The sequence below is a fragment of the Kogia breviceps genome, chromosome 1 (genome assembly GCF_026419965.1).
Source record: "Kogia breviceps isolate mKogBre1 chromosome 1, mKogBre1 haplotype 1, whole genome shotgun sequence".
Lineage (NCBI taxonomy): Eukaryota > Metazoa > Chordata > Mammalia > Artiodactyla > Physeteridae > Kogia > Kogia breviceps.
This window is the reverse complement of record NC_081310.1, coordinates 192,840,697-192,855,148: the sequence shown is the minus strand read 5'-3', so window position 1 is coordinate 192,855,148 and position 14,452 is coordinate 192,840,697. Positions and strand designations below refer to the sequence as shown.

General features: G+C 45.5%; 1 protein-coding gene across 8 annotated transcripts in view; it reads left to right on the top strand.

Annotated features, from left to right (window-relative positions):
• Nucleotides 1–14,452, top strand: part of VPS13D (vacuolar protein sorting 13 homolog D) — a 246,311-nt gene that overhangs the window by 195,932 nt on the left and 35,927 nt on the right. For all 8 annotated transcript variants that reach the window (XM_059045745.2, XM_059045813.2, XM_059045803.2 and 5 more), the window contains one exon: nucleotides 448–643. In XM_059045745.2, the coding sequence (XP_058901728.2) occupies nucleotides 448–643 (196 nt within the window). The remainder of the gene's footprint in view (nucleotides 1–447; nucleotides 644–14,452) is intronic.

Here is a 14,452-nt window from a genome sequence, read left to right as displayed (position 1 = left end):
TCACACAGTATTGTTTGAAAACTGAGGATTTATATTTAGTCATCTCTCCACTTTATGTTTTATGGGATCCCAACTTTCCCCAAGGGCCCTATTTGCTAGTCTGTCGATGTAATCCTGCGTCTGCACCCTCTCCTGATTGCCCATATGCTATTGGAGCTCTGGAATTAAAAAGCAGTCACTGTTAACCCCTTAGCTTTCCTTTGATTCTTTTAAAAGTGAAACGCGCTTTACTTATGACCAATATGTAATCTATATTCTCTGACTCTAAACTCAGTGGGCAAGTCTGCTGCCTCCCCACCTTGAGTTGGCCTGCCTGTGGCCTATCAAGAGACTGACATTATGCCCCTAAGTTTGCCTTGCCAGGTGCATGGAATTGAGGGGTTTGTCTTCAAATGCTTCTGCTTTTATCCTTAGCCAGCTTACAATAGCCCTTGTCTTTTCTGCTAGGTATCATTGGCGGACTGACCAGTGTTATAACCTCAACGGTGGAAGGTGTGAAAACAGAAGGGGGTGTCAGCGGTTTCATATCTGGCCTTGGGAAGGGGCTTGTTGGCACGGTAACCAAGCCAGTGGCAGGCGCCCTGGACTTTGCATCAGAAACAGCCCAGGCGGTGAGAGACACAGCCACACTTAGTGGCCCCAGGTCAGTGGTGGTCGGGGGAGTGGCTTTGCAGTTTCCGGCCCGGGTCTGCTGCCTCTCCTGAGCCATGCCGATATGTTGAATCCTATACTTTTTCTGCCTTAATTATGTGAGTCTTAAAAATTTGAATACGTGTAACTAAAATTTCTGACCTGCCTAATATAGAGGCATGAAAATGAGGCACAGAAGTCTGGCATGAATTTTTCCAGATCTGTATTTATATCTATATCTATATCTGCATGTACTGGATATGTGTGTCTGTGTGATGTTTTTTTTCATTAGAGGAGTCAGAAATACGATTGGATCCTTACACACGTCCCCTGTTCACCAGACTCGGCCCCTGCATGCCCATGAAGCAGACTCTCAGGCCATAGGCTGTGTCTTGCTCCGAGGCCCCACGGCGTGGTTTCAGAATCCCTGCAACTGTGGTTCACCACGTGGGTCTGTCCCTCCTTAGCTCTCCTTCCACTTGAAAGTGCCAGCCAACTAGTTCCCCAACCTCATACAGAAACTCCCCAAGGAGGTTGGCAGTTCTTCTGTGGGATGCTGTCTTGCCTTGATACCAGCTGAGACAGGAAATCAGTGACAGCCCATATGGCTCCAAATCTCACAGAATCCAACAACTTTAACTTCGCTCTTTGTGTTAGTGGCCTATTTTAGCCTCCCTTTTTCAGAGTGACTAATTGGGGATCTTATCAACAAAGGGTATAATGAATGTTACAGTTCCCAGCCAAGCTGGACTCCACTTAAGCCCAGAAGGATTTTGCTGCTGCCTGGTTAATGGATATTCCCTGAGTGAATCAGTGTCCCCTTTTAGAACGCCTAGGGCCTGGGCCATGTCCACACCCTTTCGCTCCCTCAAATAGGATTTGAAGTGAAATCGTCCCCAATTAAAATGAATCCATTTTCTGTCACCAGGAAACCTTACTGATGACACATTACTGCACTAGGGGAAATGCTTAAGATTGTAGACTGGGACCACGTAATATGTTCTGCCCGAATGTTTTCCATGTGGAAGCAGCTGCTTTTTAAAAAAAGGATCTTAGAGTTTACTTTAGTTAATTTTACATTCTCTTCTCAGACACAGAGCTGAAATAATCTTTGAGTATATTTTGAAGCATTTATGGAGTTGGGAAGAGGGGCCGGAGGGAGCCTTCAAAAGTATTTCCAGGGCTTCCCTGGTGGCGCAGTGGTTGAGAGTCCGCCTGCCGATGCAGGGGACGCGGGTTCGTGTCCCAGTCCGGGAGGATCCCACGTGCCGCGGAGCGGCTGGGCCCGTGAGCCGTGGCCGCTGAGCCTGCGCGTCTGAAGCCTGTGCTCCGCAGCGGGAGAGGCCACAAAAAAAAAAAAAAGTATTTCCAGTTAGTTTTTCCATGTCTGCTCAAAGCCCAAGAAGTCTGTCGCAGGTATTTTGTTAGGACAGTAAGACCTAATGAAGCACGAGTAAAGCGGAAGGCCGCTAAGAATTCCAGAAGATCCATCCTCATCCTTAAAATCCGAGAGTGGTCAGGGGACTGAGTGAGTTGTTTTCAAAAGGGTCTGAGGTGTACGTGTTAAATTGAGAAGTAGTATTATTTTGTGCTGTAAACTTGAATGATGTTGACCAGAAAGAAATCACTTGCATTTTATACACTGTCAGTTTGGAAATGTTGATAAAGTTTTGCGTATTTTTTAGGGCACAAAATGGTTGCTGCAGAAAGGTGGTGGTGGTGTTTTTACCAGCTGTCTGGCTTTGCTGTAGAAGGTTCTGTTTAGTGTCAGTCAGTGTGTATCTGTCACTGATTCATTTTTCAGTTAGTAAATATTGATTGAAACTTGCCTAAGAACTCAGGGTTGGGAATATAGCAGAAGGCAAGGCTGTCCCTAGTCTCAAAGGACTTCCAGTCAAGTGGGGCAGCAAACATAAAACAAATAATCACATAAATAATAATTTGCTAAAATTGCGATAAATGACACAGGAGATTTACAGAGTGCTGTGAGACTGTATAATTAGAGAAGGCAAGGAGTAGAAGGTTTGCTAACGTGGGGTCAGTGGGGTCAAGGAAGGCTTTTCTAGGGAAGTGATATTTGAAGTAGAAGTATGACTTGGCCAGGTGAAGAGAAGAAAGAATCACCTTCCAAGTAAAGGGGTGCAGGGAAGCTGTTGCAGCTTGTCCCAAAGCGACCAGCACTTGGGCAGTCTAATTCAAGTGCCCAGAACGGCCGTCTTCTAGTCACTCACTCCTCCTAGAAACAGAAGCTCTAGCGATGAGTGAGGAGCAGCCAGCTAGCCATGGGCCCACAGACATGGGAGCTCGAAGCGGGGGCATTAAGCTGATGCCTCTCCTCTCCGTCCCTGGAGGAGCCGGTAGTGGGAGAGCCAAGGCTGCAGTTACCACGTGCTGGACCTGTGAACTGAGGGCCAAGAGAAGCTTGGCCCTTTACCCTTCATTGCACTGAAAAGGCACTACAGATTCTTCAGAAACTCTTGTAACCAATTTCCCTTAGTCCATTCGTCTAGATCCAAAAGTAGGGTTATTAACAAGGAGCCAAGCACTAGAGAGTAAAGAGCACTTGACCCCGAAAGCAGTATCACTCGGCCCCAAGCCCCTTACCTGTGAGCTTTGGGCCCTTGGTCAAGCCTCCTAGCCTTTCGAAGCCTCAGTTTCTTCCTCTATGAACTGGGATAAATATACCTGTTTATTTATTCTATCTCTCAGAGGTTTGAAGCCCAACCAGAGTTATTTTAATGTGGCTGCTATAAAGAACTATAAAATGCTGGGTGATATTATTTTTGAAATCATATTAAAGGAGCAGAGAGATTTTTGCAGGTGGAGAAATGTTGCAGTGCCTTAAGGGTTTGTTCTGATGACACTGTGATCTCTTAGGAACGTACTAGCTCTACCAAGGGATAAATCACCCTGATTTCTTGGAAGTGAGTTATAACCATCTCCAACCATCCCTGTTGATTGAACAGGATCCAGGGGTGTTACTCAGGGTTTTTCCCCACTGTTTAGACAACAGGGACTAACTAATGATTTGAAGGGATTAGAAGTGAGATTCTGACCGAGGGCTGACCTGAGCCCAGGGACTGAGCCAGCGATAGAACCCAGGAGTCCAAGGGCTCTGCCTCTGAGTCCGCTCTTGGAATGAGACTTTCTCCTTCCTTTGTAATATTTCATCCAAGTGAGGGCTTAGATCTTAGCATCTATGTTTTAACTGACCCAAATTTTAAGCAGATGATAGCAAAGTAAGCCATAAAACTGTGGAAGGCTATTCCTTCCAGTAATCCATCTGAAAAGTGGCCTTACAGGAAATATTGGCTCCTTTTTGTGTTTATTTGAACATGATTTTATTTATAGGGAACCCCCCCCCACTTGAGTTCTTTTAGATTAAAATACTTCCAAGTTCCTCTCCTTGTTGGAGTGTGCAGGCGTTCCAAGAAGACAGCCACCTACCTTTTCCCTGAAATTTCCATGCGATCTAACAGTTCTTGGGAAGGCAGGTGGGGGTGGGGGAGAGGAGAGGGTGGAGGACAGCAGAGCCTTTTGGCCTCAACGTGAATGCTGTGGACCCGTATCCCCTGCTGCATTTGTTAACTGCACAAGTATGTGTGGTTTGGAACTGAGGGAAGAAGCCTTTTCCAGGCAACGTTCTGCTGGCTCAGGTTGCAGCTTCTCGTCTCCGCGTGTTGAGCCACATTTGTCTGTTCCCAAGTAAAGTTTATGAAAATGGCACCGATGCAGCCACACTTGTGGTGCCATTGAAGTCATGTAGACAAGCCCGCCACCCTTCAGGAGACCAGGCCAAAGCAGGGCACCCGCTGGGCTGCATGTCCAATTCTCTGCGTGTGTTTTGGTATTTGCTGGTAGCGTTTAAAAAGATACTTGGGTAGAAAGCCTCAGAGACCCAGGAGCAGCAAAAACACCATGGAGAAGAAAGAAGGGTCTGACCCTGAGCTATTTATTTGCTTGTTTATTTCTCTGAGTACCGTAATGTCGTACACTTGGGGTCGCATGAAGTTTCGAGAAAGTAGCAGTTGAAGATTTATGAAGCTGGGCCCCTGGGGTTTCCTCCAAAGTATTTCTTCACCTTTTTCGTCAAGACCCAGAACAGGGGGGAGAAGAGGGAGTTGGCAGAACTTGAAATATTTAAACTAATTTAGCAAACCTCAGGAGCGTTGGGACTTATCTCTCATTATTTAAGTTAGATAAGGAGGAAGGGGGAATCTGAAGGATAATGATAGATCATTGTTTAAGAACACAGCGTCAGGACTCGGATAATGTTCTGGAGTCCCAGGACCCTTGTATTGTGCACGTAGATGTAAATTCCAGTTGCTCTGAGAGCTTTTGAGTAACCATTTGGTTGATTTCACAGAAGAGATTTACGGTGGGCATATTTGACTTCTTCAGTGCACATGCTCCCAAGACACCATCCAAAACCTGTTAGAGACTCTCCACTAATGGCCTCTTAGATGTGAAATTGAAATGGATTTTTTTCAGGAAAAACCCTTTTTGTTAGTGTTCGCATCTTACCCACGACTCTCCAGGAAAAAAGGTCATCAGAGCCTGAATGCTGTCAGGTTGGACAGGTGAGAAGAAAATCAGCAAAGGGCATTTAGGGAATGCTTCTCCTGCTCTTCCATTCTAGTCTGGCAACACTGCTCTGAGAGCAGCTGTTTGCCCTTCTTGGTATCATACATAACACGTCAAGCAGAATTGGCTTGAATTAAGCCTTTAGGGAACTTCCAAAGGTAAAAATCGAACAAAAATTTAAGTGTTTGTTAGGATATACCAGAGCTCTCAGTTTGTTTCCACCAGTGTCTCCTTCTGAGGCAGAGCACGGCGGACCGATGGCCCCATGGATCTGGAGGCAGAGCCAGTCCAACATCTCCTGGAAAGTTTCTGTTTCGTCTTAAAACTGTAAATGAACTTTACAGTTTATCCCATGTTTGTTTTCATAGGGTGATATTTTTCATTGCTACCCAGTAAAATTAACCATTCAGAAAGATATACCATGTCACCCTGTAGCTACTGCCTCCTGCTCATTTAAGAAGTACGATATACCCCTTCCAGATGAGTTCTGTAGACCCTCATAGCGTCGCTATAAAGCCGTGGTTATTGGTCTGGGTGAAAAGCAAGAACCTAGTACAGGTTTGACCCTGAGGCTCTGTTTCTCATCTTCGGGCGTATCTGTCTGCTGGCTTGGTAACCATCTGCTGGGACCATGCTGACATGTCAGTTTTATCATGGGAAGGAACTCGATTTCAGTGAAACTCAAAAAGTACTGTTGCATCCGGCTGAAGGGAAGGGACTGTTCATCTCTCTCCTGTTACCCAAAAGTGGCCCCGTGGATCTAGGGACAGCCCCTTTGTCTGTCTTCTTCTCACCCTTAGATGTGAGGTGAGAGCCCTGTGTTCTCACTTCCCGATCTTGCCACACCAGGCCTTTCCCAAGAATGCTTGAAGGTAGATGGATCCTTCTCTCGCTCCTCCTGAGCAAACCCAGAAGAAGCAACAACATTCAGAGCTGTGCTAATGACGTACGATGTCTCACTCGGGTCTGAAATTAAGCTGATGAAGTTACAGGATAAGACATTTTTAAGAAACATCTTAACAGTCCTTCATGCCTTATAAGTTAAAATTTCTCTCATAGGAACACAAGCAGAGAAATCTTATTTTCTAAGACAGACTTCTTCCCTCTTGCTGAACTCTAAATACTGTATTCCCCTTTCACTCAAAGGCTCCAGACGATGCCATTCTCATTATAACTTATGGAAAGCTCAAATCTGTTGATGGAAAAAAAAAAGTGTGTGTGTTCCTGCACACACATATTTGAGAAAAGCCTTTCCATTTCTGAAATCCCATGACTCATTTTTATGCAAGATTATCTGTTAGGGAAAAAACCACTTTTTTGGTCATGGTACATTATTATCGTTTCTAGAAAGGAGAGCATCTATTTTTTGCCATTTTTGGCTTGCAGAGATGACTGACTTCATGGAAACGGCACTATCCTGCTTCCAGAAGTAAAAATAAATTGAGTTCAGGCATGTACATCTTTGATGTACAGTCCTGCTGTCTCAACTAGCAGGTCTTTGCTCAAAGAAAATAGAATGGAAAGTGTGATTGCTTTCTGACTTTGATTTCTTCCATTTAAAAATTAAATAGTCGGTCTGGCCCTTGTACATGTAGTCCCTTCCTGTTCAGTGACTTGATTTTTAAAACTCTGGAATGACACCCAATCTTACATACATAAGATATGCATTTGAGATTTTTGCTTTGAACTTCAAGAGAAACAGAAGTGTATTTCTTCCTGAGAAAAATTTATATTCCCTGTATTAGAGAAGAATGAAAAGCCATTTAACTGTTGGTGGAATTCCTCTGCAAAGGCAATAGGTTTACTTATTTTTAGATTTTGATGGCAATCCTATGTCTTTCATGGTTTTCCCTTACAGAATCATCCCTCTTTGCCCAGGATGAAATTGGAATCTCCCCCTTAAAGAAAGGATTCAGGTTTGAGTTCATATCCCCTGCTCCCAGAGAGTTTTAGCCAGTAAGAGAATTCTGAGATAGATAGAGGACGTATGGGCTACCAGAGAATTGAAGACTATAGTATTGTTTCACAAGTGAAGGCTTGTAATCTTTGGTGGAAGAAAAAGGTAGGTTTGGGTGTTACTAACCCTGAGTTTCCTTGCCCCGGTACCTTTATCTAGCACTCTTTTGCCAGACTGCCTCTCAGAGACAGACCTTTGCTGAGTTTCTCACTAATTTGTCAAATGGGGGGAAATGAGATTGAACTAGTAAAACATTTTAATCACAGTATACCCTGAAAGAAAGTTTTATTATATGGGGCTTGTATAACTCAAATTAGGTTAACAGTGTTACTTTACTAACCTATATCCTTAGTGGATTTACTTTAATGCGTAGAGGAAACTGATCTCTAATTAGCACAAAATTTATACATATGGGACCTTTTAGGACAAAGGTTCTCAAAATATGGTCTAAGGACCCCTGGGGAACCCCCGAACCTTCCAGGGATCTACAAGGTCAAACCTGTCTTTGTATATTTATACATTCATTCATGTGTAGATGCGTAGGTGGATAAACAACTATTTTTATCATAATATTCTCTAACGAATGTCCAGCAGAATTTTCCAGGAGCTACGTACACAATGTGTGATATTACAGCCGGTTGGCTGTAGAAGCAGGTAAGAGAATGCAGCTGTTTTCCATTAAGGAAGATTTAAAGAGATTTGCAGAAATGTAAAACACCGCCATTCTTTGCACCCTTCTGTGGCTCCATGAATATGCCACCGGTTAATGTACCTCTCTACCTGGTTAATTTCCTTGACAAGCTATTCTGTTTGAAAATTTGGGGATGATCCGCCATCCTGCTGACGAATAGCACGTATCGGCAGTGGCGGGTTAATGTGGATCAAACCGTAGGAGCCGCTGGAACGTGATGCTTCACTTTGGCTTCCTGCCGACCAGTTGTCAGCCCTCCTGGTTTGCTCCTGACTTTTACTGGGTTTCTTGAAGTGACAGTTGGAAAGATTCTATCACATATCAGAAAGACCTCTCACAATAATTTACCTAATTTAGTCCTTCACCTTAACCTGCTATCCCAATAAATTTTAACTTCAGCAGCAGGGTAAGTGCACAGCAGATGACCTCAAAGTGCAAGGGCCATCTTGCCAAAAGGCCGCTCGGTTGTGTTAGCGGTGCCCTGCGCTTGTTCAGGAAATCGAGAGAGCATACCTCTGTCAGATTTTACTTGGCAAAACCTCAGCTGTCTACCCTAGCAAAGTTGGTGAGCAGGATAAACCTACAATATTTGGATAGGCTTCTTTGAACTCCTTGTGGAAAGCAGTTTTTACGAGGCAGTTTTTCTGTGTTAACACCAGAGACAGCTCCTAGTAGATTTTCCCCAAACATACTTCAAACATAGATAATGGCAGGGGTGACCCAAGCTGTATCATAAAACCCAGGGACTGCTGAAAACTTCAAAGGAGAGTCAGAGCAGAACTTCACCTCTCATTATGAGGAGGATGGGTCACAGGAATCCTGGCTCACCCTGGTGGCTCGGGACTGGTTGAATCCAGTGTAACCTCACGGAAAACTTCCAGGATGAACAGAGGACAGGGCTCTTCGCTCCCCTAGACTTTACCGAGCTACTCCAGCAGCACAGTTAAGGTAGCGATACTGGCACCTGCCCACCTGCCAGGGCATCAGGAGGCCAGATTACCATGTGTGAGTGCCTTCATATCCCTAGTGAAAAGATGCGAACCTCAGAGAGTTTTTATGTTTTTGTTTGAACTATTGAGGGGCCCCATTAATTCAGTTAATGAGCTTGTGATATTCAGACCTGATTGCTTAGTGAGCTCTTTGGTTTCACGTGTAGGCGAATGGACAGTAGAAATTCATCAAGCGGTGAAGCATTGACCTCCTACTGTATTCCAGGCATATAATAGGTATTAAGTACCAAGGATAGGTAAATCCTGGAGGACAGACTGCTGTGAGGAGTCTTCCAGATTCTTGAGAAATCATCAAGCTGTTTGTGGGTTAATATTCTTGAATTATTCTTACATGTCCGTTGAAGCAAGTTGCCTATGGCTTTCTTGAAGTACCCCTTTACTGGTGATTTTTGACTTGCTGTTTGTTCTTAAAAACACCAAAACCGCCTTTGTATGTTGGTGGGGTATATGGGATGGTGTGTATTGGTGTATATGTGGTTGTTACAGGCACTTTTTCCACATCATTAGGTCTGTCACAGCCCTTTCAAAACAAATCATTATCGTTTTACTGACTGTTTACAGTTGGATAATTATCTCTTGATTTTTCAATTATTCTTTCCACCTTATATATATTTACTGCATATTCTTTAGCGACTACAGTTAACAAGAACAGTGCTTTTTAAAAAATCTATCGTGTGGACCTTAATGATCTCATTATAACTCATTATCTTTTTGTCTTTTTTCAAATTGAAGTTTATTTTCTCAGAGTCCCCGCATGCCCGCACTTTCAGAAGTCAAAGACTCCTACGTGTGTGAACTCAAAACCCAGCAGTCAACTGCCCCACCCCACCTCTTCCCCGCTCCCCTGCAGGCAGCCACCTCCAGCACTTCTGGCTGTTTCTTCAACTGGAGGCATTTTCCTCCATGTTTCTAAAAGAAGAAAAGTGACCGTAGTGCCGTTTCTTGATGTCACTTGACTTCCTACTGCTGTCCACACGTGTCCCCCGCCCCCCTCACGCCCCACTTATCAGCGAACTGTAGTTACACCATCATTTTCGGGTAAGGCAGTCATTCCATTTTTACATTATTACGGCTATGTAAGTAATATTCCCAGTGAAGCCATGTAGGTTACTGGGATTATGTTTCCCTTTTGGCTTAACTTTGTAGTTTGTTTTTTCCCCCTGGAGTCAGTAACCACTTTTATTATTGTTTGCTTAGTTTTATATACGCACATTCCCAATTTATCCTCAAACTCTTGTCTGCTTTCAGCTTTTTTTACTCTGAGGTTAGTAACTCCTTTTTAAAAGATTTTTTGTATCTGCCTACTACTAATACATCTATATACTCTCCTGTATATGCTTAAAAATGTATTTAGTAATTAATTTAATTTATCAGTTACATTTTTTTTCCTTAGGATGCCTTCCCCTAGCTGCCCCCTGCTTCTATCCGGACGGCCCACTCTCTAACTCCTCTGTAGAGCTAGCACCCTCGTTCTCTCCTGAGTTTCCTTCTCCTGTTTGTTTGTTTGCTTGTTTGTTTATTTATCTTTGTTTGCGTTGGGTCTTCATTGCCGCGCGGGGGCTACTCTTCGTTGCAGTGCGCGGGCTTCTCATTGCAGTGCGCGGGCTTCTCATTGCGGTGGCTTCTCTTGTTGCGGAGCACGGGCTCTAGGCACGCAGGCTCAGTAGTTGTGGTGCACAGGCTCAGTAGTTGTGGCTTGCGGGCTCAGTAGTTGTGGCTCGTGGGCCCTAGAGCGCAGGCTCAGTAGTTGTGGCGCACGGGCTTAGTTGCTCTGCGGCATGTGGGATCTTCCCGGACCAGGGCTCGAACCCGTGTCCCCTGCATCGGCAGGCGGATTCTTAACCACTGCGCCACCAGGGAAGTCCTCTCCTATTTGTTTGTTTTGGTCTTTTTCTTTCACAAATAGAGACAGTTCCCAGATGTTTGGTGATTCTTGGCTAGCTGTTCTCCTATTTTAAGATGAGGCACCGGTCAGCAGACTGGGGGGCTTCCTGTGTGGGGCCCGGGGCCTTGCCATGAAGGATCAGGTCGGGGGGACCTGTAGATGCTCGTCTTCTGCAGAGGAGGAGCAGGCTGGGCTGCGGGTGGGAGAGGGCCCTACAGGTCTCACTGCTTCTGACACAAACTTTCACCCAGTCTTCCTGTTTTCACCACCTCACAGAGAGGCCTCCCTGTTCCTCCCCGATGCCCCAGGCCCGCCGAGCTCTTCGGTGCCTCCGTCTTTCTGAAATTTAGCAGTTAACCTACTAATTAGCTCACCGCTTTGTGGCTGCTACTCCCTCAGGCTTATTACATCTCAGCACCACTTGTCCATCTGCCCCTCAGCTTCTAAAATATTGTTGACACCTTCTCTTTATCCTTGTGGATCCGCGCCACCTGTATCCCTTTGCTTTCGCTTTAGGGGGGTCTCTGGACTCAATCTGTCATATTTAATCAGAAGTTCTATCATTTAGATTTTTCATTAATTCATTCATCTTTTCTTGATGTCGTTTCTCCTCCACATCCAACTAGTAGCTCAGAATTAATGTGGTTTTACTGAAATCCATATACATTGTTTCTGCTAGAACATTGTTTGGAGTTTGGTGGTATTAATAAATAATAATATTGCTAACATTTTTAAACCTTTACTATGAATGTTTACTATGTCCTATGTACTTTTCATGTATTATCTCATTTAATCACCATGACAACTTTTGAACAGCATCTGCTTAGGCGGTCAGCGGCCCTTCTTTCCCAGGAAGATTTAGAACGCATCTGGAGAGAGGTCGTTGCTAGTCCCAACCCTAGCTTTACGTCTGGTATTGGTCTTTAATCTCTCATTCCGTGTGTTGTAAAGAAACAGGTTGTGGAAGGCTCTTGTCAGATCCCGGGAACATGAAAGAAATAACACACCCCACAGTAGTGACATGGCCCTGTCCCCACCCCTTGCTGAACCATAAAAGCTATTCAGAGGGGCCGGCAGCTGGTGAGCAACTGTACTTAGATCCTGGGTGCTGATGGGTGTTTTGTAGTTTCCAAGGGAAAGTTGCTGAAAGCTTTCTTATCTTGACACGCCAAGGGCAAGAGGTCTTTCTTCAAAGAGAAGCGCTTGTTTCAGAAAGAGACGTGGAAAGAACATAAAGTCACAGGTCTTCCCCAGTTCTGGAGAAGAAGTGGGAAAGAGCGCTGTGGTAGCCGGTGTGAAAAAGAAACCGAGCATTTGCAAGGATCACGAAGGGGCTCCCAGGGTGCTGCTTGGTTCCCACGTCTGTAACGGGAGGTCAGAGGGCAGCCCTGGGCGTGAGTCATCTCACTGCTATTTCTTAGCTGTGGCCCAGAGCAAGTTTTTCCCCCTTAATATCTCCAAGGTGAGACTCCTTTGACTCATGTGGAATAGGAATAATAATGCCTACCTCAGTGGGTGGTTATATGGAGTAGATGACATAATGTATATAAAGCACTTAGCCTGACATGTGGCATGTAATTAGGGCTCCAGAAATGGCATCCGTGTCAGTATTCTCTCTGAATATGGGATGTTGAGCGGAAGTAAAGCAGGGATTATATCTTTACCTCTTACTTATAGCCTGTCCCTGAAAACTTGCCAACCACTTGCTACAGTGCTAAGATGAGAAGTTCATATGCCTTGCTGGGTTTTTGTCTTTCCCATTCTCTTTCTTCACACAGAATGGTTAGATTCAGGCCTGCAAACCTGTGCTTGTTACATGGTTAGAACTCTGGGTGGAGGAACTCACCTGGGCTCTCAGACTTTGTGTATGAGAACCCCACTGGAAAAGGTGTGCAGAGGCCACGAACTTGCTCTGAACCCACTTGTGAAGAGCAGGTGATCCCAAACTATTGTTAGTGTCTGCTGTAAATGATATGCCTCTGGGTTCGAGCAGAGTTCAGCCAAAAGCCCCACATGACATGGAAATCTGTCCTGGAGCCAGGTTTGTCGGGTAAAAGTTATGTAGCGAATGTCTCCAAACATTGGCATCTGTTGTCTGCCAAGGGTAGGACAGCCGAGAATGATAGAGTGCTTACGGAAATTCGGACGGGGCCTGCGACCCTGTGACAGCTGACACACTGTTTCAGGCCACTGTTGCTCACCCAGCTCTTCTGATAAACAGCTTTAAAAGCATTACGTGGTTTGGAAAGCATTCTTCAAAAACGGTTATATTTTCCAGGCGCATGACAGTCCACTGTTTAGTATTGTGGAAGGGTTTTGAACTGTAGAATCAGATCCCCCTTCAGTGGGGCTTTTGGAACTGTGGAGGGCTTATCTGTCTGACTCCTGCCAGGACGGTCTCACAACAGTGCTATCGTGTAGGTCGGGGACCCTATGTCTGTTCAACAAAATAAAAGTGTTCTTGGGTTCAGGACTAGAGTTTAAAGGGAAAGACTGTTTCTTTCATCTCTGGCTAGACGTGAAGGGCTCTTTAAAACACTGCTTTCACCATGCACCCTTTTGTTCATGGTTTCTGCATAATGAAAATCGGAGATAACTTTGGATATTATAAGGAGCCTTTGAAAATGAGCTTTCTCTAGGTTATAAATGCTCATTTCATAATTCATTTCAAAAATCATTTCCCCATTTGTCCTATTTCCAGGAATTCAGCTCCTTTAGGAAATTCTGAGTGTCCCTGGGCAAGGAGGTGGCTCATGGGAGAGTAGGCAGTGCCCAGGCCGGACGGTGCACTTGGGGCTTAGCCTTACGGCGCCCATGTGCTAAATACAGAGCACTCTAGCGGCGGATTTTTAAGACACTTTTATTGAAGTCTAATATACAACAGGGTTTTTTTGTTTTGTTTTGTTTTTTAAGTTTGGAGATAGGATTCATGAGATGTTAATTCTTATTCCCAAAATGCAGTGGTGGAGCTGACACAGTGACACACATCATTCTGATTTATTGTGTTGAAGGGACAGCAGCTCACATTCTTTTAATGTGTCAGTGTAGGATCAGTTCCTCCTTGACTCGAGTCACTGTGATCAGAATAACCTATCTGGACGTTCCCTTTGGGTGCTGGAGAGCGTGGCCTCTTGGCAAGAGAACAGGACTGTGAAGCGTGAGGCCAGAGCCCTGATTCCAGCGCCGACACTACTTTGCTCTGTGGCCTCTTGCAAACAGCTTTCCACCCCCTCCTCAGGTCAGTCTTCCCACTTCAAAGGGAGCGGGGCTCAGCCTTGGCTGGTCATGTCTGCGTGGCTGAGGGGTGGCTCCCTGGAGGAACGGCACAGAGGCGGCTCCCTTAGGGCCGGCCCCGCCGCCAGGAGGAAGCTGGGCACCCGGACGAAGAAAGCCCAGGCGGCACGTGCGAGCGCTCGGTATATCGTTTTCTACAAGTAAAAGGCAGGAGGTGAGTGTGAGGCAGCGTGTACCGAAACCAGCCCTGAGCAGCCCTGGGCCCGGCCTCAGCCCAGCGGGCTTAGCACCGGTCAGGCCGCTTACATCTCATCCCCTGCGGTGTGGACTCTGTGGCCAAGTCCGCGCTGTCACTGCTTCAGCCCTCCCTCTGACTTCCCCTCGGGGAAACCAAAGTGCCCCTAGAGTGACAGGCGAGGTCACACGGGGGAGTATGTGAGGACGGCCCACGTAGAACCCCT